Source organism: Euleptes europaea, chromosome 5 (assembly GCF_029931775.1).
Source record: "Euleptes europaea isolate rEulEur1 chromosome 5, rEulEur1.hap1, whole genome shotgun sequence".
Lineage (NCBI taxonomy): Eukaryota > Metazoa > Chordata > Lepidosauria > Squamata > Sphaerodactylidae > Euleptes > Euleptes europaea.
The window spans coordinates 81,681,465-81,704,844 of record NC_079316.1 but is presented as its reverse complement, the minus strand read 5'-3'; the positions used below and the strand labels follow the sequence as shown (position 1 = coordinate 81,704,844).

At 42.7% G+C, this 23,380-nt stretch overlaps 1 protein-coding gene and 1 non-coding gene across 2 annotated transcripts in view; one reads left to right on the top strand and one right to left on the bottom strand.

Annotated features, from left to right (window-relative positions):
* The window catches only part of TNKS2 (tankyrase 2), a 40,423-nt gene that overhangs the window by 13,239 nt on the left and 3,804 nt on the right, over positions 1 to 23,380 (top strand). Inside the window, exons 8-23 of the mRNA XM_056849533.1 lie at positions 199 to 385; positions 1,726 to 1,847; positions 2,927 to 3,018; positions 3,103 to 3,181; positions 3,555 to 3,726; positions 4,583 to 4,662; positions 6,985 to 7,130; positions 8,472 to 8,637; positions 8,911 to 9,130; positions 10,382 to 10,491; positions 14,022 to 14,210; positions 16,136 to 16,373; positions 16,819 to 16,901; positions 19,988 to 20,108; positions 21,495 to 21,592; positions 22,569 to 22,643. Coding sequence (XP_056705511.1) covers positions 199 to 385; positions 1,726 to 1,847; positions 2,927 to 3,018; positions 3,103 to 3,181; positions 3,555 to 3,726; positions 4,583 to 4,662; positions 6,985 to 7,130; positions 8,472 to 8,637; positions 8,911 to 9,130; positions 10,382 to 10,491; positions 14,022 to 14,210; positions 16,136 to 16,373; positions 16,819 to 16,901; positions 19,988 to 20,108; positions 21,495 to 21,592; positions 22,569 to 22,643 — 2,178 coding nt within the window. The remainder of the gene's footprint in view (positions 1 to 198; positions 386 to 1,725; positions 1,848 to 2,926; positions 3,019 to 3,102; positions 3,182 to 3,554; positions 3,727 to 4,582; positions 4,663 to 6,984; positions 7,131 to 8,471; positions 8,638 to 8,910; positions 9,131 to 10,381; positions 10,492 to 14,021; positions 14,211 to 16,135; positions 16,374 to 16,818; positions 16,902 to 19,987; positions 20,109 to 21,494; positions 21,593 to 22,568; positions 22,644 to 23,380) is intronic.
* TRNAA-UGC (transfer RNA alanine (anticodon UGC)) lies at positions 6,001 to 6,072 on the bottom strand. The gene has a single exon. It is a non-coding gene; the product is annotated as a tRNA-Ala (tRNA).

Sequence of the window (23,380 nt, the reverse complement as noted above, 5' to 3'; positions counted from 1 at the left end):
TATGGAAGCTTCATGTGCTAATGTGTCCTGCATTTTTTGGAGCAAGAGTGAAGTTCAAATATAGTGTCTTGTGGTCTCTAGTCAGTTTGTTTGCATGAATTTTTAAAAAGTACGTGTTTTCTTTTCCCTGTGACATCAGGATCTTATTACAGTATGAGAAACTAAAATAACAAAACATGGTTCTCTTTCCTTTCTTAGCATGGAGCATGTGTAAACGCAATGGATCTGTGGCAATTTACTCCTCTGCATGAAGCAGCTTCTAAGAACAGAATAGAAGTGTGTTCTCTCTTGCTCAGCTATGGTGCTGATCCCACGTTGTTAAACTGCCATAATAAAAGTACTATAGACTTGGCCCCAACACCACAGTTAAAAGAAAGATTGGCATGTAAGTACAAAGAAAATATGAGAGTGAATAAGGTATTTTTAAAAGTTTTCATCAGGTATCCACACATTTTGGCTGACCAGCATTGTTGGTAGTTACTGCCAGCTCTGCCTCTCCCAGTACTTCTAGTATACATGTCTGATGTGTAGAAGCCTGTCATGTCTGAATTGGTGCCATGCTTGAGAAATAGGATGCTTGCAAAGTCAGTGATTGCCCTGCCTTTCGGGCTTTGAGAACAGTTTGTAGATTGACATCGGTTTTGACTTGTGTGAATGTCCAGTTCTCAAAAGTGCAAATTTGTTCTCCTTAATTGTGTGTGTGTGTGTGTGTGTGTGTGTGTGTGTGTGTGAAGTGCTACCAGTAGATGGAAATGAAAGATCTTTTGACTCCTACCATTAGAATGCTGTGTCAATCATATTTTTTAATTAGCCTTCCACTTGGAGAGCTTTCACTTTACTGCTCTGCTTGTGCAGGGTATGCTACAAAGTGTTGGTGGGACAGAGAATACTTAAGCAACTCTGACAGCCCATTCCTGACCCCCGGGGCCAAACGTCCATAGGCAAGTGGTCGTGCCAGTGCCCGTGCCCCTTGTTCCTGTGTCCCTTGTGCTGCCAAGACTGGCACTGGCGTTGGGGTGCTCACGCCGGCCTCTGTGGACTGCTGCGGCAGTGTGGCCCTGGGACGCCAGCTCGGTGTCCCGCCAGTGCAAGTGCTTGCACCGTCATCCAAAGGGTGTTTTGGGGGGTGGAGCTGCCAGTAGGCAGCTTTCTAACCCCTTCCAGCCTGGGAAAGCCCCCCTCCGCCTCAGCGGTGCTGCACCAGGTTTTTGCTGGCACGGCATCACTTTAGTTCTTCACACACACACAATTTTTATTTTTTAGTGTTAAATGGCCCTTTTTCCTGCTTGTGACAGCCTCCAAATCTCTTTGGAGGTGCCACGGTAGCGCTTCAGCCACACCATCCCCGGGCGCCCCTTTGCTCAGGAATGGCCTGTTAGTGTTTTAGCAAGGTTACTCTGAAGGAGGACATAATGATTTTTAAAAATCTTCTAGTATAGTTAAGAAGTTTAAGCCATAATGTCCTCTTTCAAGAAAATCTAAATGTTCTTTTTTTTTTTAAGTAGGTACAGGGTCTGGTAAACACACATCTGCTGGCTTGTTTGAAAATGGGAGAATTGTGTTTTCAAGTATGCACCATGTGAAATGCACGTTGGTAGAAAACTGAGGTTGCTTGTTGAAGAGCTTTTTTCAGTGGGTTGAAAAGAATACCACTTGAGCAGAAGCAAAATATTCTCGTGACAATATTTGAGATATGTATGCCATAAAACCTATTTTCTCTTTCAGATGAATTCAAAGGACACTCACTACTACAGGCTGCAAGGGAATCTGATGTAGCTCGCGTGAAAAAACACCTCTCTCTCGAGATTATAAACTTCAAGCATCCCCAAACTCATGAAACTGCCTTGGTAATACGAGCATGTAGTTTGTAGGGCTCAAGAGTTTTGTTATGACTAAGTTAAGCGGTTAGAGTAGCATCAGAATTATATGGGTTTTAAATTTATATTTTCTCTTTTAAATTACCTCTGTAGCTACACAGGTTATTTTAATATTTTGTATATATATACAATATATATATATATTCGCGTGCACACGCGCGCGCGCACACACACACACATATATATACACACATACACTACACACACACACACATATATACATATACACACATACACTACACACACACACACATATATATATATATATTCCTGTTTTCAGCATTATAATTTTTGGTGCGCTAGATCAAGTTTGCAAGTGAAACATTAAAAATTGTGCATGTGCTGAGAGGAGAGTTTTACATTGAAATGGATTACTGTTGAAATTAGGTCAAAGAACCTGACAGTATTTGAACTTAAAATAAAATAAAGTGTACAATTATAATTGTTAGGATTTTATCAATAATTCTAGTCCTCTTACAGCCCGTTCCTGAAACCTGCAGCGGCCAGGGATGGTGTGGCCATGGGGCTGCCACCGCACCTCCACAGAGGTTTTGCAGCCGCTGCAGGGGGAAAGGGGGCATTTATCCCCAAAAATTTTAAAAAGGGGAAATCCCCATAGAGAACAGCGATGCTGCGCCAACAAAAAGCTGGTGCAGCGCCGCTGTTACAAAAGGGGGCATTCCTGGGCTGAAAGGGGTTAGGAAGCTGCATACCAGCAGATCCGCCCCCAGAACACCCTGGCAATGCCTTCCAGGAGTCTGGTGTGAAGACTTGCGCCAGTAGGATGGCGGCAGGAGGCCGAGCCAGCGTCCGAGAGCCGTGCGGCCGCGGCCCTCCATGGGGGTTGGCGCGAGTGGCACGGACACCCGTATTGGGGTCACATCGCCTCCTAAGGTGATTTGGCCCTCTACCTAAGGAATGCGCTCTTATTGCTGAGAATATTGCTGAGGTATAGATGCATTTATAGAATTCTCAAAAGTTCTGGTGCCTGTTGATGTTTTCCTTGCAAGATGATCGGCAAGTAATGAAATTATTTCTTATTTAAATAGCATTGTGCTGCTGCGTCTCCATATCCTAAAAGAAAGCAAGTATGTGAGCTGCTTCTAAGAAAAGGAGCCAACATCAGTGAAAAGACAAAAGAGTGAGTTAACTTACACATGAATAATCAACAAGTGCAGAATGCTCAAATGGAAAGTGCCATAATTTCTCTCTCTCTCTCTTTAAGCTTCCTGACAGCCCTCCATGTGGCATCAGAAAAAGCTCATAATGATGTTGTGGAAATTCTTGTGAAACATGAAGCAAAGGTATGAATTGCTTTGCATATAATTAGGCAGGCTTTCATATGTATTGCAAAAATCCCTCATACTACTTTTATAATTTATTTTCTGGTGTAACCGTCCAACATGTACCTTTTTGACTACTACTCTGTCGTATTCTAGCTGCTGTGTACAGCCTGGGGAAGGTTCTTGGGAAACTTTGAAGAGTATTTTCGGGAGTTCTGTTAGCTTACCTGTTCTTTCTTTAATCAGAAAGGGATTGAGGGAGCGGAAACTCTTCATTTTCCATCAAAAAACAGTCAACTTTATTGTGTTGTGCGACAGATTGCAATTAAAAATTGTTCTTTAGACAAAGTCCCCAAGTTTTTATGCAACCGCAGAATTCTGTGAATCTCTCTAGGTCAACGCGTTGGATAATCTTGGCCAGACTTCTCTGCATAGAGCAGCACATTGTGGGCATCTGCAGACCTGCAGGCTGTTGTTGAGCTCTGGTTGTGATCCATCAATTGTGTCGCTGCAGGGATTTACAGCCTCTCAAATGGGAAACGAGAGTGTTCAACAGTTATTACAAGGTAATACACAAGGTGCTTGTTTTGCATTCAGCTTCCCTTCCTTTTTATGATAACTTGTCTGCAACAGCACCCTTAAAAAGTGTCACTGATAAAGAGGATAATTGAGTTTGATTATTTAGCAAATGTAAATTATGTTCCAAGGAAATGGTCTGAATGCTTGATTTATCCACAACTCACGCCCCGACGAAAGTTTTGAAGGAGCCTGTAAACAGAAGCAGTAGCTTCCTGATTCCTTCGAATTGGTTCAAGATGGTTTGCTTTATTAATCAGGATGGGAGCCAGGGCAACAGGTAGTCATTTTGAGGGGTGGGGCTGGCAGCCTGTTTTCTCTGATGTGTTTTCCAAAACATAATTCCCTGTCCCTTTCTTAGAGTCATCCTACCTATTAAGGTTCTGTCTGTATCTGCGAATGAAACTATGTGTGTTTCAGTTGCTGGTTTTCTCATTACCTGGGCATTCAGCTGGTGGTAATCCTGTGGCAACATTCAGACTGCTGTGGAAGTTTATTCTAGGAAATAACATTGCTTAGAGTGTTGTCTTTCATTTGAGTCAAGAATATTCTATTGTGGGCTAATAGAGAATTAAGACTATAAATTCCAGTATTAATAACTGTTCTGTAAGATAAGCTGAAACTAGCGAGAATGTGAGCCTGTCTCTCTGCAGAGATAACTGAAATGCTGAGTTGTGGCTAGGGTTGATTTGGTTCATTGTAAATACAACCGTTAGCCTGGGATAGCTAACATTTGTATTTGGTATAAGAGCCAAACATGTATTTCTTCTAAGGATTTGTGTTAATTACTGAATTTGTTGTTACACAAGTTTATGCATGAACTAGTTGTTTTTATTTCCTTTACAGAAGGTGTTCCTTTAGGCAATTCAGAAGCCGATCGACAGTTGTTGGAAGCTGCAAAGGCAGGAGATGTAGACATAGTAAAAGTAAGTTTATGGCTGCAATGTATTTTCTAGGACTGGAAGAGACTAACATCTGTAACTAACTCTATAGGCTCATTCTAGGTAGTTTGTTCCTAAGTCTTTTTAGAGATGAATAATGAAAATAATGCAGTGCATATTAATTGATGTGCAGTAAATTCAAACACCATAATTTCTAGGCATGTTCTGAGTTTGGAAAATTTGATTATTTTTTTCATCCGTGAGGCAGCTGGTTATCTAAACTGCTGGATTAGTCACCTGCTGAAATTTCATTTATGCCAGAATACAAAAAGGGTACAAAGATATAACACGGTATGTAAAACAGAGATGAGACTCCTATCATAGTACCACAAATAACTGAGCAAATCTGTGGAAGACCTTTGCCTGTCTCTGGGAAATTTGGGCATGAATTGATATGCACACTAAAATAGGCTTTTTTTTTGCCCACATTCATGCTGTTGTGTACTTTTAGCTTCTGTTTATCATCTAAACAATATCAAGAAATGTCACTTGATGTTGAAGGTTACCAACCTTCAGGTAAGGCCTGGAGATCTCATGGAGTTACAGCTTATCTCCAGACAGCAGAGGTCAGTTCCCCTGGAGAAAACTGCTGCTTTGGAGGGTGGACTCTATGGAATTATACCCTGCTGAGGTCCCTCCCCTGCCCTTCCCAGGATCCACCCCCACATCTCCAGGAATTTCCAGCTCAGCTGGCAACCCTATGTTGAGCAGTAGTCCTGTCTTCATAGTATGTGGGAGGACTATCCCAGTCAGCAGGGCCAGCTGGGTGCTCAAGTGATCCATGCTGGTATTTGTGGCACCAGATTGCTGGGGGTGGCATTGGAAAAGGTCTTATTCTTCTTGTACCTGTGGTTCTACTGCTGCTATCCTGCCTGGGCTCCAAGGTGGGCTGCAGCCCACACCCATGCCATCCCACCTGGTTCCCAAAGCTAGCTGCAGAGGCAAGCCTGCATTGCTCACAGCAGGATGGAGGTGAGTATCCCCTGTGCTGTGTTGCCTGCTCCAAGACAGTCTGTCTGACCAGACTTATATTGCTGGTGGGGTGGGGAGTTACCAGAGTGGAAGGCATTTGTGGCAGCAAAGTGTTTGAGCCGCCCTGGCCAGTCAGGGGGCTTTTCTCCACTGATGGAAAATGGCTGTAGTGTTCAAAATGGTTACTGGCTTCCTGAGAGCTAGTTTAAAGCAAAGAATATTGTATGAAGCTGCCTTATACTGAATCAGACCCTTGGTCCATCAAAGTCAGTATTGTCTAAGACCGGCAGCAGCTCTCCAGGGTCTCAGGTAGAGGTCTTTCACATCACCTGCTTGCCTAGTCCCTTTAACTGGAGATGCCGGGGATTGAACCTGGGACCTTCTGCATGCAAAGCAGAGGCTCTACCACTGAGCCACAACCCCTCCCCTGGAGATATGGATTATATATGTGTGTAAAGAGAAACATTGGTGTCTGTTGCAAAGAGGATAGCTGTATAATCTTAGGAGTACAGAATGTATTTAAAAACTAATAGTTGTGTTTCATTTTCAGTATATCAGCATCTAAAAAATTAGATCTTTCTCCTCTGAAAGGGAGTCTAGGAATTTAGAGGTTGGGTCCTTAGCCTTCTTTCTTCTTGCTCCTCTTCACTTGTCGCAGAGGCGATTCTCTGCTGCATACCACGTTCCTCTAGTATGAGGCACTTTTCGGCTCATGAAAAGAAATTGTTCTCGTGTGAATGGAAGTGCCCAAACACCAAAGCGTTGCCTCCACAATAGAAAAGAGTGCTGCACAAGTGGAAACAAGATTTAGGATTCCCAGTCTAGGACTGCCCCAAACAACATTAGGATAATTACAGAGACTAGCTGAAAATTACATTTGGAATACCAGTTAGCGCAAGGAGTTGCCTGTTCTTCATTACTTAGTCTTTAGAAAAATGCTGAGGGAGAAATTATCCTAAGGTTTGAAGAGAGAGTCATCTCGATAAAGATGTATTTTTAAAAGAGAAGCAGTTGGAAATGGTGGTGGCCTTTTATGGTTACATACCAGCTGCTAAAAATAAAGTACTAAATTTAGGGGTGAACCAAGGCATTGGCATCTGAGGTGAAAAGTCCAAAATGGCACTTCCATTCCCACCCAATAAAAATGCTTACTCTAGTAATACTCAGAATCTGTTATTGGGAGGCAGCCATTCCTGTTGAGAATTCTTACGCAAAGTAAACTGAGAGTCCGGAAGAAACTGTTGTAGTAATTAATCTCTTTACTCAGAAAAGCAATGGTTTGTGGTTCTTTTTGCTTTGGATACCAACAATATACCTCTTAACTATGTTTTGCAGAAATTATGTACAATACAGAGTGTGAATTGCCGGGACATTGAAGGACGTCAATCCACACCCCTTCACTTTGCAGCAGGATATAATAGAGTGTCTGTGGTTGAATACCTTCTGCAGCATGGTGCCGATGTTCACGCAAAAGACAAAGGGTAAACATGCCAATATGTGATTTTTAGGATTTGCAGGTGTCTTAGGGGAGGGGCCATGGCTCAGTGGCAGAGCATCTGCTTGGCATGCAGAAGGTCCCAGGTTCAATCCCCGGCATCTCCAGTTAAGGAGACTAGGCAAGTAGGTGATGTGAAAGACCTCGACTTGAGACCCTGGAGAGCCACTGCTGGTCTGAGTATACAATACTGATTACGATGGACCAAGCGTCTGATTCAGTGTAAGGCCGCTTCATGTATACCTGTGGTAGGAATGGAAGACTTGAATTTTGCTGGCTGACGTATTGCTAGTCATCTGAGATTCATAGTTGAGTGAGCATATAGCTCTGTGTGACTGAGGTCTTATATTCTTATGACCACAAGTTGACAATGAAGATTGCCAGAAACTGTTGGAGGGCAAAGGGGAAGGTTCCTTACCTGGTCCCTTACTATTGGTGAAAAATTGAGTGCAGATCCACCCTTCAACACATTCTTTAGCTAGTGTGTGTGTTTATGTATGCATTAGCCTTGGGCAGTCTCAAAAAGAGAATTTAAGTGTCTTCTTCCTCCCTGAGGTCACTCCATCCACTCCCTGCCCACTCCATTATGTTACTGTATAGTTGCAGTTAGCACAGTTGGATCTTCCAGCTGATACTAGTGCCAGAAATTACATTGTGTGACTTTTGATGACTGCATTATTTCAAAAATATGTGATATAAGTCCGCGATTCTCAAACATTAGGAACCTGAGGACTCCCTTTTCCCCCCCAAAAAAATTTAGTAGACCCCTGAGCTCTCCCCACCCACCAGACAGCCCCTATTCAAAGTGTTTACAGCAGGCTGCATTATGTCCCATGGAGACTTGCATCCTCGAAACAATACAGTGAACCCCTTATCAGCTACTCTTTAAAAGCAGTTTTTAAAAAAATGGGGTTTTTTTTACTGTCTGTACTGATGACTGGGGAAGGCATTGGCAAACCACCCCGTAAACACAGTCTGCCTAGGAAACGTCAGGATGTGACGTCACCCCATGGGTCAGGAATGACCGGGTGCTTGCACAGGGGACCTTTACCTTTTTACTAGGTCTACAAAGCTAGGTTATGTTTGATAGGGTCACAACTCAAAAGGATGTGACTCAAATCTTAATCAGTCTCACTGCTTGATTGAAAGGGACTTTGCATCAGAGACCTCAGAGGGCTGCTGAACTGGGGTGGGGAGGACCTTAGAAATTTAGGAAGATTTTGTTTGTGATTGCATTTCAGTATTTTCTGTAACTTATTGAACATGTTTGCCAGGAAAAAGATTTCCTGCTAGCGGTTTGACACAGATGTTTCTGCAATCTTTTCAGAGGCCTTGTCCCTTTGCATAATGCCTGTTCTTACGGGCACTATGAAGTGGCTGAACTACTTGTTAAACATGGTGCAGTTGTGAATGTGGCGGATCTGTGGAAGTTCACTCCTTTGCACGAAGCTGCTGCGAAAGGGAAATATGAGATTTGTAAACTTCTGCTGCAGGTATGTTGCATGTGAAGCAGAAAAGTGTGGTATGTTTCAGCTCAGTTTGTGTTCTTGTTTATGCCTTAGAGGTTTTTTAAATATTCATTTAAAACTGGTCCCTATTAGTCCTTAGAATGTGTCAAATATATAAATAGAAACTGACATCACCAATAGATTGACAGGTATCCATGTTGTACATGTGTTTTTCTATTTTGCATTTTTTTCTTGTTTTATGGAACCCAATATATATGTTTCTGTTTTGTTTTTGTTTGTTTTTAAATGGAACAATAGCATGGGGCTGACCCCACAAAGAAAAACAGAGATGGTAATACTGCCTTGGACCTGGTCAAAGATGGTGACGCAGACATTCAGGATCTCCTTCGAGGAGATGCGGCTTTGCTAGATGCCGCAAAGAAGGGTTGTTTGGCTCGGGTGAAGAAATTGTGTTCCCCTGATAATGTAAATTGTCGAGACACGCAAGGGCGACATTCAACTCCTCTACACTTAGCAGGTTGGTGTATTCAGGTGTCATAATAGCGTACTGATTTGGTCATAAATTTATTAGAAACATTTTTGTTGTTTAAAACGTTTTAGACTCAAATGGCTACCGCTTCTGGTTCATATATTTGGACTGTGATGCACTTGTTAAGTCATCGTACAGGGATTAGAAAAGTAATCATGTTTGGAAGAGCCTAATCATGGCCTGTTGCGTGAATATCCCAGTCTTGCTTAAGTGCCATGTATATTCCCAGCCTGTATGAAACTGTGTTACCTGGTGAGACCTTTGGGCCATCGCAGCTTTTAAGGTGCCTCAAGACGCCTTTCAGACGTCTTTCTCAGCACTGCTAATCTGAAATCTATTCCGCTGAAGATGCATGCAAAGCGTTATTTTCTGATTGAATTATGGCCCCTTGTCCTCAGGGAAGTTCTGGCTTTTGGCATACAATTAGAACTGCTCCCATGTGAAACTAACCAACCACTCCAGTCATCATAGAATCATAGAGTTGGAAGGGACCACCAGGGTCATCTAGTCCAACCCCCTGCACAATGCAGGAAATTCTCAACAACCTCCCCCACACACACCCCAGTGACCCCTACTACATGCCCAGAAGATGGCCAAGATGCCCTCCCTCTCATCATCTGCCTAAGGTTATAGAATCAGCATTGCTGACAGGTGGCCATCTAACCTCTTCTTAAAAACCTCCAGGGAAGGAGAGCTTACCACCTCCCGAGGAAGCCTGTTTCACTGAGGAACCGCTCTAACTGTTAGAAAATTCTTCAGAGGGACTGCTTTGGGTCCCCCCCCCCGCCCCCCAAGGCTAGATGGGTGGCAGCCCAAGAAATGGCCTTTTTGGTCATGGCTCCAAAACTCTGGAAACGCATCCCCAGGGAAATTTATCTTCCAGCTTGATGAAAATGCTTTTGTTTGGTTTGGCATTCCCTTACTAACGCTCATTGGTCCTCCGCCTTGTTCGTGTGTTTCTGTTTTCTTAAATTGTTTTAAACATTTTATATATAGTTATCTATATATAGTTATTTTAAATGCTGTTTTAATGTTTTGATTGTCCTTTTGGGGACCCTAAGTTTTATGGAAAAGCAGCATACAAATGTTCTAAATAAACTATGGTAATCTGTAGTTTTTAAAAATGGGTGAGAGGCAGAGAACTCTTTGTTTATAAAAGGCTGAGGAAAAGTGGATGGTAGCTTTTAGTCCTGGTAATTCTTTTTAGCTGATTTTTATTTTTGTCCTGTTTTCTGCAAGCTGGCTACAACAATTTAGAGATTGCAGAATACCTCTTACAACATGGAGCTGATGTTAATGCACAGGACAAAGGGGGTCTAATTCCACTACACAATGCCGCATCCTATGGGGTAAGTAGCTTAAAATCTATGGAAACTCTCAAAATATGTAGAATTATATGTACACCTTCAACCATTTTAAAAGATCTCCATTATATTTCATAATTAGTTTCATTTCTTGCACGCAGATGGATTTAGCTGTCAAAATTAGAATGTTCGGTATATAAGAACATAAGGCTACTTGCAGGTAGCCATTCAGGTGGTGTTGAGATAACTTAGAAGATGTGTTTTGTGGTCTGGTTTTTTAATCTGTCGTGGCATATTTTTGATCCTTGGGCTGTGTCCCCTCCCCAAGTTATGCATGGGAGGGAACAGGAATGTGCATCCTGCTTCTTTTCCGTTTGCCACAGGAAGCCATGAGTGATCATTGATTTAACTCAGGATCTTGTTCATGCTGCAAGATTAACCCCGGTAGAAAGATGATTTGTCTTCCAGGATGAGAGAGATCTCATATTAAATACATATGTGATTAGTTTTCTTTTCCTCATGATGAGGGGAATAGTTTTGAGAGCCTCTCTACTCCATCTCATCTCAGGTACAGGCTTTTCCAATTATTACAGTAGAAAACTGTTAGAAATGTCTTCTGTTGTTTCCATTGTTTAATACTGATTTGGATGTTTCATTGTTGGGGATTCCAGCTCTTGCAAGGATTTTTGTCAGTGATTGGCTTCTGTACTCCTTCCTGAATACAGTTGCATCTGTTCCTGACACCAGTCCCATGTTGGAGGAAGAGTACAACCCAAGCATGCTCCTGAGTTGTCAGTGGAGTAGAACATTGTGTTATCAAAGGAATTATTTCTTGAGGTCCACATTGTGGCTTGATAATGGATTAACTTATGGCAGTGCCATGTATGAGAGGAGAGGGTATGCCCACACTGGAAGGCTCACCTGCCTGTGCTGCTTTGTGGTAGATGCCAGCTTTCAAGGAGTTGTATCTGATCCTTCAATGGCATTTCCCTTATTATAGAACTGTTATTTATTCTGCGTGGCAATTAACTCTGCTTGTGTAATGTCTGATTCAGTTGGTTGGAACTCCTAAGATATGCTATTTGCAAAACAAGTACTCTCAGTTGTATGTTGACTCTGTGCACTAATCCCTGCAAAACCCTACTGGATTTTTTTCCTGCTCTAATCATCATGCTAGGTCACTGCCAAGACCATGCTGCGCTTAAAATGTTGACAAAGAGCCCTGGCGTTATAAGCTTCATATTCTGATGAAATACATACAAAGGATTACATAGAGAGGGAGCTAGGATCTAAAATCATGAAGTATATGAGACCAAGGTTGCCAACTCAAGTTTCAGCTGAGCCTTGAACTCGCTAGGTGGCTTTAGATGAGATGCTATCTCAGTGTCAAGTAGTTCTGGGTTAAGTCATAAGGACAAGCCAATGTTGGCCTTGTTTACAGGAAGGTTGTAAGAGTTACTGAATGGATTTATAGGGATTACCTAAGCAAAAAGAGATAAATATTATTTAAGAAGATGTGGGGCAGAACTGCATCTTGAGCCACTTAAAAGTAGGCAACCTGGGCTGGGTTTCCCTAGCTTATGTCCACTGAGGTAAACGGGACATATTCCCAAGTGTATATAGATTGCGCCCTGACCTGGATGGCCCAGGCTAGCCTGATCTCATCAGATCTCAGAAGCTAAGCATGGTGGGTCCTGGCTAGTACTTGGATGGGAGACCACCAAGAAAGTACAGGGTCGCTACGCAGAGGAAGGCAATGGCAAACCACCCCTGTTAGTCTCTTGCCTTGAAAACCCAGTAAGGTTGCTGTAAGTCGGCTGCAACTTGATGGCATTTTACACGCACACACATAGGTTGCAATCTTGGGTGTAGATGGGAAGACATTTAATGAAACTTTGCTGTTGGGTTTTCCTCTTTCAACAACAGACACCCCCTGCACCCATATGCCAGATAATAAAGTTATACAGTTCCTTCAAGTTCAAAATCAGTTTATGTGAGATGTTGCTGTTTGAAAATTGTGTTTCTATACTGCCCTTCAGGACCCATAACTATGTTAACTACAAAACTATATGTTACGTAGCATCTTTAAGGATTTTTGCTTTGATGATGTCATGGGTTTTGACATGCTAGAAGACAGTGTTTCATCAAGATTTTAGATTTCGTGTTGGTTCCACAACGCTAATCCTATCGCATTGTTTTTGAATACCCCATCCTGTTGATTGTATTGCCTTAATCTGTGTAATCTGCTTTGAGTCCCAGTGAGAAAGGCAGACTATAAATAAATAAGATGGTGAAGGTATTGTTGGTTGTTATTCTCTGGGGTGTAGAATTCCTCTCTAATAGCTTGTCCGTCTTCCATTCATTATTATTGAGCCTGCTGATTTCTAACTCTAGTAAAAAATAATATAGCATTGCAATCTGCTTTTGGCACCTCTGAAAATAATGTTAGAGTTCGTTGACGTCTCACTACCCTCTGATCTCTCTGAAAAGAATTGCATCCCTAAATGCCTGCCAGCATCCACCTTGAATTTCACAGGTTCCATTGGGAAGGATGGGATTCATCTGCCTTTCTTTAAAAAAGGTTCTTAGTCCTTTGCCTGTGATGCTTTTGCTGTAGTTGCTTATCCTTAACATTTGAGAGAGAAGTTGCAGCTGTCTGACTATTGACTTGTTTGGTCTAGGGTGTGTGTGTGTGGAAGCTATGTGGCTGGAACATATAAATGCTGCCTGATACTGAGTCAGACCATTGGTCTATCAGGGTCCATGTTGTCCACTCATACTGGCCTCAGCTTTCCAGGTCTTTCACATCACTTGCTTGCTTCATCCTTTCAACTAGAGCGCCTTTAAAATGTGGGCTCAACCTGGGAGTTTCTGCATGCAAAGCAGATGTTCTGCCAATGATCCACAGCCTTCTTCAACCACTCTTTGTCCCACAGGGATAGAAGAATAATGCTAGAATTAAAAAAAAACTGCATGTAAGAAGTTGTAGTTACGAACAGCTATTCAAATAAGCATTGGGAATTTATTCTAAGAGAGGATGATGAAGAAAAAGAGTTGGTTTTATATGCTGACTTTCTCTACCACTTAAGGAAGAATCAAACCGGCTTACAACCACCTTCCCTTACCCTCCCCACAACAGACACCCTGTGAGGTAGGTGGGGCTGAGAGAGCTCCAAGAGAGCTGTTACTAGCCCAAGGTCACCCAATTGGCTTCATGTGTAGGAGTGGGGAAACCAACCCGGTTCACCAGATTAGCATCCGGCGCTCGTGTGGAGGAGTGGGGGATCAAACCCGGTTCTCCAGATTAGAGTCCACCTCTCCAAACCACCACTCTTAACCACTACACCACGCTGGCTTGAGGATCTCTCTGCACAAGTCACAACTTCCAGTCACGATCAATTAGGGTGAGAGACATATGCCATGAAGGAGTCGACTGACTTACTGTACCACACTGCCTTCTTTGTGTCAATGGAATGTATTTCTGCAACATTCGCTTCCTTGGGAAATCCAAAAGGAAGATTAGAGGGGTATTTTCTTCTGAGGATTGCACAACATAAATTTATTTTATTTTGCAGCATGTAGACGTAGCAGCTTTACTTATAAAGTATAATGCGTGTGTAAATGCTACGGACAAATGGGCTTTCACACCTTTGCACGAAGCAGCCCAGAAAGGAAGGACACAGCTTTGTGCCTTATTGTTGGCACATGGCGCTGATCCTACTCTGAAAAACCAGGAAGGACAAACGCCATTAGACCTAGTCACCGTAAGTTATGGGATTTTTATTTTAGAAGTTTGTACTAAGCTTTAGTTGCTGGTTGCTGACTCAGGGCATCAGATTTGGGAGTTTAAAAGCTTTGCGTTATTCTGTTGGGTTACCATCTGAAACAAAATTAGACGTTCCTCAGATGATATTGAAGAATGACACAAGGAATTTAGTCTGCTTTTGGAAATACAATTTTCAGAGAGGGAAAAAAACTGCTGTGGAATGTGAGTTCATTTATTATCGTATTGCTTGGGGCTACTGAAATGACATCTCTAAAACAGTCTTTTTGATGGAGCTTTTAACTCACAGAGTTGCATTCCGCATACCCAGTTATGTTTGGCAAGCCAGCAGGAGCTTGATAAACCTCTTTTGCTGTCTGCATCTGACTGCAAAAACGGAGGTGGTTAGGCAGCTGTCAGGCCAAAACACATGCTGGGTGGGCTACATTTGATATGGCAGGTTGCAGGTTAATGCAGTACTAATTTAAACCAATTTATTGACATTAAGAACTAAATAAAGATCCCCTGGTATACCCCTTCAAGAACATTGCATTCTATTAATACCAGCTTGTTGGTGGTCCCCGGCCCTAAGAGTGTGCAGCTATCCTTGACAAGGGCCAAGGTAAAAAAGACCCCGGCCTGGTGGAATTCCCTTCCTGGTGTTCCCTGGTGGAATTCCACATCAGGGCCCTGTGGGACCCTAAAAGGTTCCACAGGGCTCGTAAGCGGAGTTATTCCACCAGGCCTATGATTGAGGGCAGTCGCAGGTTGTCATCAGTGCAGGCCTCCCTGTCTCCCCCACACCTTTGGTCTGATGGTGTGGGTCCTTAAGTTGTTGCATTCCCCAGCAACCGCTCTGAGGATTGGGTGCCATCTTTGTACTTAGATTAAATTATTTTTATTGTTTTAATAATTTGATTAAGAAATGTTAGGTTTTAACTGTTTTATTGTAACAAACTGTTATAACCCGCCCTGAGCCCAGCTTCAGCTGGGGATTGAGGGCCGCAGGCTAGAAATCAAATAAATAAATAATGTTTGGTATAGATTTTTATAGTAATATGAGATAATTAATGCTTCCTTTATTTATATACTGGTCATGGACTGTAATAATAAAGAAACTTGAAACTAGCAATATGAGATACTGCATATTTTTGAAGTAGAACTATAATTTCCCAACACTTTATGCTAAAATAGTTCTGTATTAAATTTAAGCCAAGTCTTGGGGCACTTCAAACACAACTGTGGCAGGAGGTTTTGTAAGCAGCAGTCTGTATAATCAGATGCCTCTGATCCTCCCACCCCATCCCTGTTGAACAGATTAGCATGACTGCTCTTCTGGAATGTATACAGGATTAATTTAAATTGCCTGTTAAGTAAATATGATTGGCTATTTGCATCTCTGTACATTTTCTTATTCATTGTGCTGTTTAAGACAGAATCGTCGTGTATTCAGTGATGCCCTAGAATCCTGTGCGTGATGATTATCAACCTCTCATAGAATCTTCCAGCGTGCTGTTAAAAAAAAAAGTGTGTGTGTGTTTGTACTCTCAACAGGGCTCTGGGATAGGACTTGCCTAACCATTTATGGCAGTCTGCAGATTTTAACCTGGATCTTTTGCATCCAAAGCCAAAAGCTGGGCCACTGTGCTGCACTTTGCACCACCTCTTGCATTGGAGTGATTATGTACAAGGGATCTCTGGAGCTGAGCAGTGACACTATATCAAAAAACATTTTTATGAAATATTTTTTTAATTTTATCTTTACATTTAAATTAAATTTAAATTTCCTTTTTTTAACCAGCAGAGAGCACTGTTAAAAGATACTGTTATCATTACTCTGCATTCATACATGGAAAATGCTTAACTTGCTTCTGTACCGTTTCATATGTGAATGTTTAATTATCTATTAATTCTTTTAATCCTCAGGCAGATGATGTTAGTGCATTATTGGCAGCCGCCATGCCTCCTTCTACCTTGCCATCTTGTTACAAACCTCAGGTTATAAACATGGGGTCTTCAGCAGATTCGCTTTCGTCTGTTCCATCCAGCCCTTCTAATCTGTCAGCTGCCAGTAGCCTTGACAATTTGTCTGGTAGCTTTTCTGAACTCTCGGTTGTTAGTACAAATGGTGCCGAGGGGGCTACTGGCTTAGAGACAAAGGAAGGTGAGTTTTGCTCCTGATACTGAATCAGCTTATTCTTACAAGGGTATGACTCTTTATGAACTATGGAGACTTCAAAATTCATCAGTGCTCAATGCAGCAACATCAAGTGATGTTGAATAAAATGGAATATCCCAGATATGGATATGTCTCTGACCATGTTTCAGATACAGTAGTGATAGTTTCAACAATCAGCCATGATTCTTTGAATGATATACTTCATGTGTGATCAACCCCTAGTTATACAGACAGATCGAAATGGTCATTTCTGTATCTAACCATGCTTCCAAGTCTATAATATTTTTCTGGGCAATTTGATTGACATTACATGTTCAGGGTACAGTCAGAGAGGATTGCTTCTAATTAATAATAATGCCAAAGTAGGATTGGAACATGGTAAAAACATTATTTCAGTTCATATGCTGCTAAAATGTGCTTTCCTTATCAGTTTCAGGTGTAGATTTCAGCGTAAACCAATTTGTGAAAAATCTTGGACTTGATCATTTGATTGATGTATTTGAAAGGGAGCAAGTAAGTAAGCTTTATTGTAAGCTGTATTGATGTGGAAACTTCTAAGCAAACAAGTTACATATTTTCAGGAGCAACAAAAGTCAAATGAGAAATATGTATCTCTGGTTGGGGAGAAAACCTATGTCTAGGATTTTGTAAAGTGGATTATGGTTTTTGAGATTCTGTCCTTACAGAACTGCAAACTAATTCATGGGGTATGTCATAGGTTATGTGGTGATTTAGAAATACCCTCTGGATAATGAGTGGCTGCATTCACAAACTTCCTTGAAGTCCATCGTTCATCTATTAGAATTGCAGTAAAGGACAGTTCATACTAGCAAGGACAACTGGTTGAATCTTACAACTCCATTCAGCTAACAGGAATAGGGTTGTACTAAAATGGCATTTTTTGAGAGGCTGGTTTCCTAAAGGAAATAGTGTTGAAGTAGTTTGTTGCGCTTTGTTTGTTTACTTACTCCTACTGCATTGTTTGTAATATTTGTAATCCCTTTTTTTGCATTGTTTATGGTATGCCACAACATATACATCGTTTTTATTGCATTGTTTCTTAAATGTTGTTATCCAGGCGAGTTTCAGCCAGGCGAAAGCTGTGGTGTTAGTGGACCAGAGTTGTAGGATACAACCCAGTCATTTTTACCATGTTACTCCTGAGCTTTTATGAAAACACTTAATGCAAACAAAGTTAAAACTGTACTTTCATGTAGAACCTTTTTTTTCCAGTATGTGCAGTAAACAGACATCAAGTTATGGGCCAGGATTGAAGAGTCCACATACTTGAATAAGCTTCTGAGGGACCCTTTTTTGACATATCTTAATTCTTCGTAATCTCAAACTGTTACTTAACTAGAATAATTTTTTTAAAAATGGCCTTCAAAAGATGAAGGCAAAACCCTACAAACAGGAAGAGACCTGAGAAAGGTGTTATTGAGAAAATTACAATGTACTGGTGCTTCTGAAGGACTTTTCATCTCTGCATTTAATCCTGAGGTTTGGGAGTCAGTGGGTGTTCAGGACACCCGCCCCAGTTGGGGCCTAGAGTTCCCCCAGAATTACAACTGATCTCTAGACTATAGAGGTCCATTCCCCTAGAGAAAAGGGCAGCTTTAGAGGGCAGACTCTGATAAACCATAGATTCAAGGAGAACCAGAAGTCCTAGAGTTGGCTATAGATGCTCTAGGACCATGTTGGCAAACCTATGGCATGCGTGCCCGACTCGGCACGCGTAGCCCTCTCTGCCGGCACGCGGGTAAGTGGCTCGGGACGGGACCGAAAGTCCAGACGGGCGAGGCAGCGACGAATGGAAGAGGTGGAGAGAGAGCAAGCCCGCTTCCCGAGGGACGGGGCGAGGAACCGGCAAGCCAACAGCCGGGAGAAGACGGAGTGCAGTAGACGCGGCGACATGCCGCCGCACCCCAGCTGTAGCCCAGTCGCGCCTGCTCCAGTCAGAGGACTTGGCTGGGGGCGTGGGGAGGAGGGCAGGATGTTTCAGCCCTAATAAGGTCTTGGGGGCGGGACTAGAGGGAGGGCTGAAACATCCTGCCCTCCTCCCCACGCCCCCAGCCAAGTCCTCTGACTGGCGCAGGTGCGACCGGGCGGCAAGCCACTTACCCGCGCATGCTGGCAGAGGAGGCTCCACCCCCACCAAAAGTCGACCACGAAGCCTCTCCTCACCGCCCCATTTCCCTCCCCCCCACAAGAGAGGTGGTGTGCGAGGTAAAGCGCCACCCTCCCACTCCCCTCACAACGCGGCCGGGTTTTGAATGCGCGCTCGAGGGCCGGCAGTGCCAAGGCGGGCGGCAAGGAGGAGATCGGGGCCCGGGGGGGGGGGGGGAAAGCAATGTTTGATTCAAAACTCTGCATGGGGGGTTATTGGCCATTTATGAATGGGAGGTTTTTCATTGGATTTGCCATTCAGATGCATTTTCCCCATCCAGATCCTCAGAACTCAACAATAAGCCCCCCTGCAGAGTTTTTTTCCAGACGGAACCCTCTGAATATAGAGCAGGTTTTGCTTCATATATTTGCCTTAGGGTTGCCAGGTGTCTCTCCCCCAATCATTTACCTCTTTTCCTGATGGTTCAGTTACAAATATAAAGTTTCACTTTGAAGAAGAGTTGGTTTTTATATGCCGACTTTCTCTACCACTTAAGGAAGAATCAAAGCGGCTTTCAATCACCTTCCCCTCCCCACAACAGATACTCTGGCCATTTATGCATGGTCAGTTTTGATGTTCGCTAAAAGCTCTTATTTAAAATGCGAATTTAATACTGCCTATTCACAGTCTCGAAGCAAAAGGAGAAATTCCACCCCTCCCAATCGCCTGCTTCTTTGTTCCTGTTTGCATAGCCATTAGCATGTGCATAGCTAACCCGCCTCTGTTATTTTGCATGGTTCCTTCATGGGGATTCTTCAGGTTAAATTGCCACGTTGGCACTTTGCTATATATAAGTGGGTTTTGGGTTGCAGTTTGGGCACTCAGTCTCTAAAAGGTTCGCCATCACTGCTCTAGGACTTCTAGAAACTCTTAGAAACTCTGATATAACAGAGTAGAAGAAACTATAATGACAGTAAAGGCCGGAGGCTGGATGGGGTTTCAGATAGGTTTGAGATAGGGATGGGACTTTCATTGGCTGGTTTCTCCCTATAGGCCTTCAGCTTGGATGTTTCTCCTTAACACTGAGAAAAGAGTGATTTTGAGATTTATTTTAAGTTGAACCAAACAACTAGATAACAGCAAGATAAACCAGTGCAAATATTTAGGATCACAGGGTTAAAATGACATGCAGAGCACATGCATACACAAGCCTACAAGGTAAGAAGAAAAAGGCAGGGGTAAGTGATACGAGGTGGGAACTTTCCTTTAAAGTTTCGAGTTTGGTGAGAGGAAGTGACCTCACAGGAAAGAGAGGAGCTGACTTTAATCAGGATGTGACCTCCCATCCCTGCTGAGTTCCCACCCCAGGCACTGCCCCCAGGAATTTCCCAAGCCAGAATTGGCAGTCCTAGTGAGTTTGCTTTGCGTTTCAAGATCTGTACAGCAGTCTGACTTTTATACATTACACTTCATATGTTGTTGTTCTATTTAGATAACATTGGATGTACTGGTTGAAATGGGGCACAAAGAATTAAAGGAAATTGGAATTAATGCTTATGGGCATAGACACAAAATAATTAAAGGAGTTGAAAGGTTAATCTCAGGACAGCAAGGTATGTTGGAGTAGTTTAAACTGGTTTATAATCACATTTTTTAACATCGATGTTAATTGAAAGCTTCAGTTTACTGGATAAATACCAAAGCACACTGGGTTTCTTTTCTTCATTCTCAGATTTAATCAAGAAAAGACAAGTAGGAATTATCTGTATTGATGCCCTTTTGTTTGTCATTTGCTTTATATGTTCTGTTTGCCTGTAATATTGTTAACATTGATTTAAATCCTGATTTAAACTCACCTGCAGTGCAATTCTGTACGTCTGTTATGTTCATACTCTGGACCTTAGTATAATGGAAGCAATCATACAGTCATTCTTGGAAGGATCACTAAAGATTTTGTAAGAAATGTAGCCTGCTGCATAAAACCAAGTAAGAAAGTGCCCCTCTGTTTATCAAGTGGAGGCTGTCATCTAGCAGCGGAGATAGTCCTCGAGAGCCTTGCAGTATTTGAGCTGGGATTTTATAAAGCACTTAAACACAAAGTTATTTCTAATAATGTCCAGAGGCTCTTGGTTCTTCTGCAGCATTGGTTCTCCAAGTTTGTTTTTCACGTGCCCCTTTTACATGAACTCTACAGAGTTTAAAGAGTATTACATTCTTAGATTCCCTAAAGCAAAGGAGCCTGTTTGAGATCATTCATTTATTGTTTTCCTTCCTGTGTGTCATTTGAGGAACACTGCATTTTGTATAAATTGATATAACCTCCTATGAGATTAACAGTGCATTCCTGAGCCTCAAGGGTAAAAGCCCTTAGGAGGCAGGAAGGCACTGCACCGGCGTTCAGACCCCCCGTGCTGGCACCCAGGCTACTTACGCCGGTGTTAGTGGCCCCACAGCAGCCCGGGCACCACCGCAGCAGCGCTGCCCCAGAACACTGGCAGGACCTTCCACCGGCGTCCCGCCAGAGTAAAGGCCCATGCCGGCATCCCAGGAGGCGTTCTGGGGCGTTCCAGGGGGAGGAGCTGCTGTTAGGCAGCCTCCTGTCCCCTTGCACCCTGGATACGCTGGCGGTGAGAAGAGTGAGGCTGCACCTGCTTTTTACCAGGCGCAGCCTCGCTTTTCTCCATGGGGCAAAAAGTCCAATTTAAAATTTAAAAAGCCTTTAAAAGGCTTTTTTTGAGTTTTTGGCACTGGGGAAGTGTGTTAGGATGCGCCGCAGCAGCACCTTCTCCCCGCCATCCCCAAATGCCGAACTCTCAGGAATGCACTGCCAGTAGCATTTTGTTTCTTTATGCATTTTTGAAATGTAGAAGCTCAGAAGCAAGATTCTTGGATGTCGTGCATTGCACTTTGATTTCCGTGCTATACCTTCTAAAACAACAATTTTTAAATTGGGCTGCTTAAATATTAGCTGAAGTTCTTGTTTTACATTTTACTCATAGGCCTTAATCCCTACCTGACTTTGAATACTTCTGGTAGTGGAACTATCCTCATAGACCTTTCTCCCGATGATAAAGAGTTTCAATCAGTGGAAGAAGAGGTATATATTTAATTCATACTCCTACAAAAAATAGTTCTAGCAGATGATTTGACTCTGTGTGTGTGTGTGTGTGTGTGTGTGTGTGTGTGTGTGTGTGTTTGTGAAGTGCTGACAAGACAGTTCCAACTCATGGCAATCCTATGAATCAATGTTCTCCAAAACGTCCTATCATTAATAGCCTTACACAGGTACAGGTCCCCTGTGCAAGCACCAGGTCACTCCTGACCCATGGGGTGACGTCACATCCCGACGTTGACGGCAGACTTTGTTTTTTACGGGGTGGTTTGCCAGTGCCTTCCCCAGTCATCTTCCCTTTACCCCCAGCAAGCTGGGTGCTCATTTTACTGACCTCGGAAGGATGGAAGGCTGAGTCAACCTTGAGCCGGCTACCTGAAACCAACTTCCGTTGGGACCGAACTCAGGTCGTGAGCAGAGCTTGGACTGCAGTACTGCAGCTTACCACTCTGCGCCACGGGGCTCCTATAACAGCCTTACTACTACAGATTTAACGTTAGATTTCATTTTGTTGCCTTAGCTTGTTCACTATTAAAACCACAGTATTCTTCCCCATTTGATAATGTTTGAGGTAGTCTCAGACTGAAGAAGCTGTTCCACAATAGTGGCAGGGGTAAGCCATTGTGACCTCTCCAAATAATTCACTGAAAGGAGTGCATCTGTATGTTTTGTTTGAATCTACCCACAAGGAGCTATGTAGTAGGTATTTTATATCCAGCCACAGGAACATGGAATTGGGGATTATAAATGTGAGTTGGCGTACCCAACTGGATCTCAGTGTTGAAAGTGTCCTCTGTGCAACTGCTTGTTATTTGAATTCAGTTCATGATGATTGAGAGAGAGAGAAATAACAAAATTCATCGTAGTAGTATGGATCCGTTGCAGCTAAACTGCATTTGGAGAGCTAAATCCATTACGCAACTTAATGTTTTGATTGGAGATTGTCTTCCCTAATCTTCAGATGCAGAGCACTGTTCGAGAGCACAGAGATGGCGGGCATGCCGGTGGGGTTTTCAACAGATACAACATTTTAAAGGTAACATTGAGATCCTCTCATCCAGAATTCATTGTTTGTGCATTCAGTTGCAAGGACAGCACTTGCCTTTTAATGTACATGGAGCAACGGAGGGGCATATTCTGTGCTCAAGAAACCAGAACTCTGTAATAAGACTGATCTGCACAATTCATATTTTACTATGTTCATATTGGGCTGTCAGAGAACTAGGAACACTCTGGGAGGAGAAACTGTTTTAGGACCAAAAGGGGAGCAAACAGTGTCCATCGAGGGAAGCTGGGTCGACCCCAGAATTGGCATTCCTCTCTTCCTCTCCCAACTGCCCCGTTTTAATTTTACCTCCGCCTTCTGTGGATATTGCTTGCACTCCGTCCCTAGGGGGTGCTAAATGTACATCCATTACAAGAGGTGATACGAGAATGTGAGATCTGTGTTGAGTGCCAGGGGAAAGCTCATATACCGCACAGAAGAATTAATGATAATTTAGAAAAGATTTGAAGGAGATTAGTGGTGAGGCTTCAAGCATTGGCTGAAAGCACTGCTTGGCATCTGTAGTGATAATGAAGTGATGGTTTCAGATTTGATGTGTGATACAAACACTTGTATCAGTTCAGGTGTTTTTTTTTTAACACAGAAATTGGTTTGTAGTGAAGAATTCTTGCTCTTGTTGGAAAAAAAACACCCTTGCTATGATAAGTTTAAATGGGTGTCGTGGTCCGATATTACGTGTTAGTCCATTACAGCAAAAAGTCTTAGAC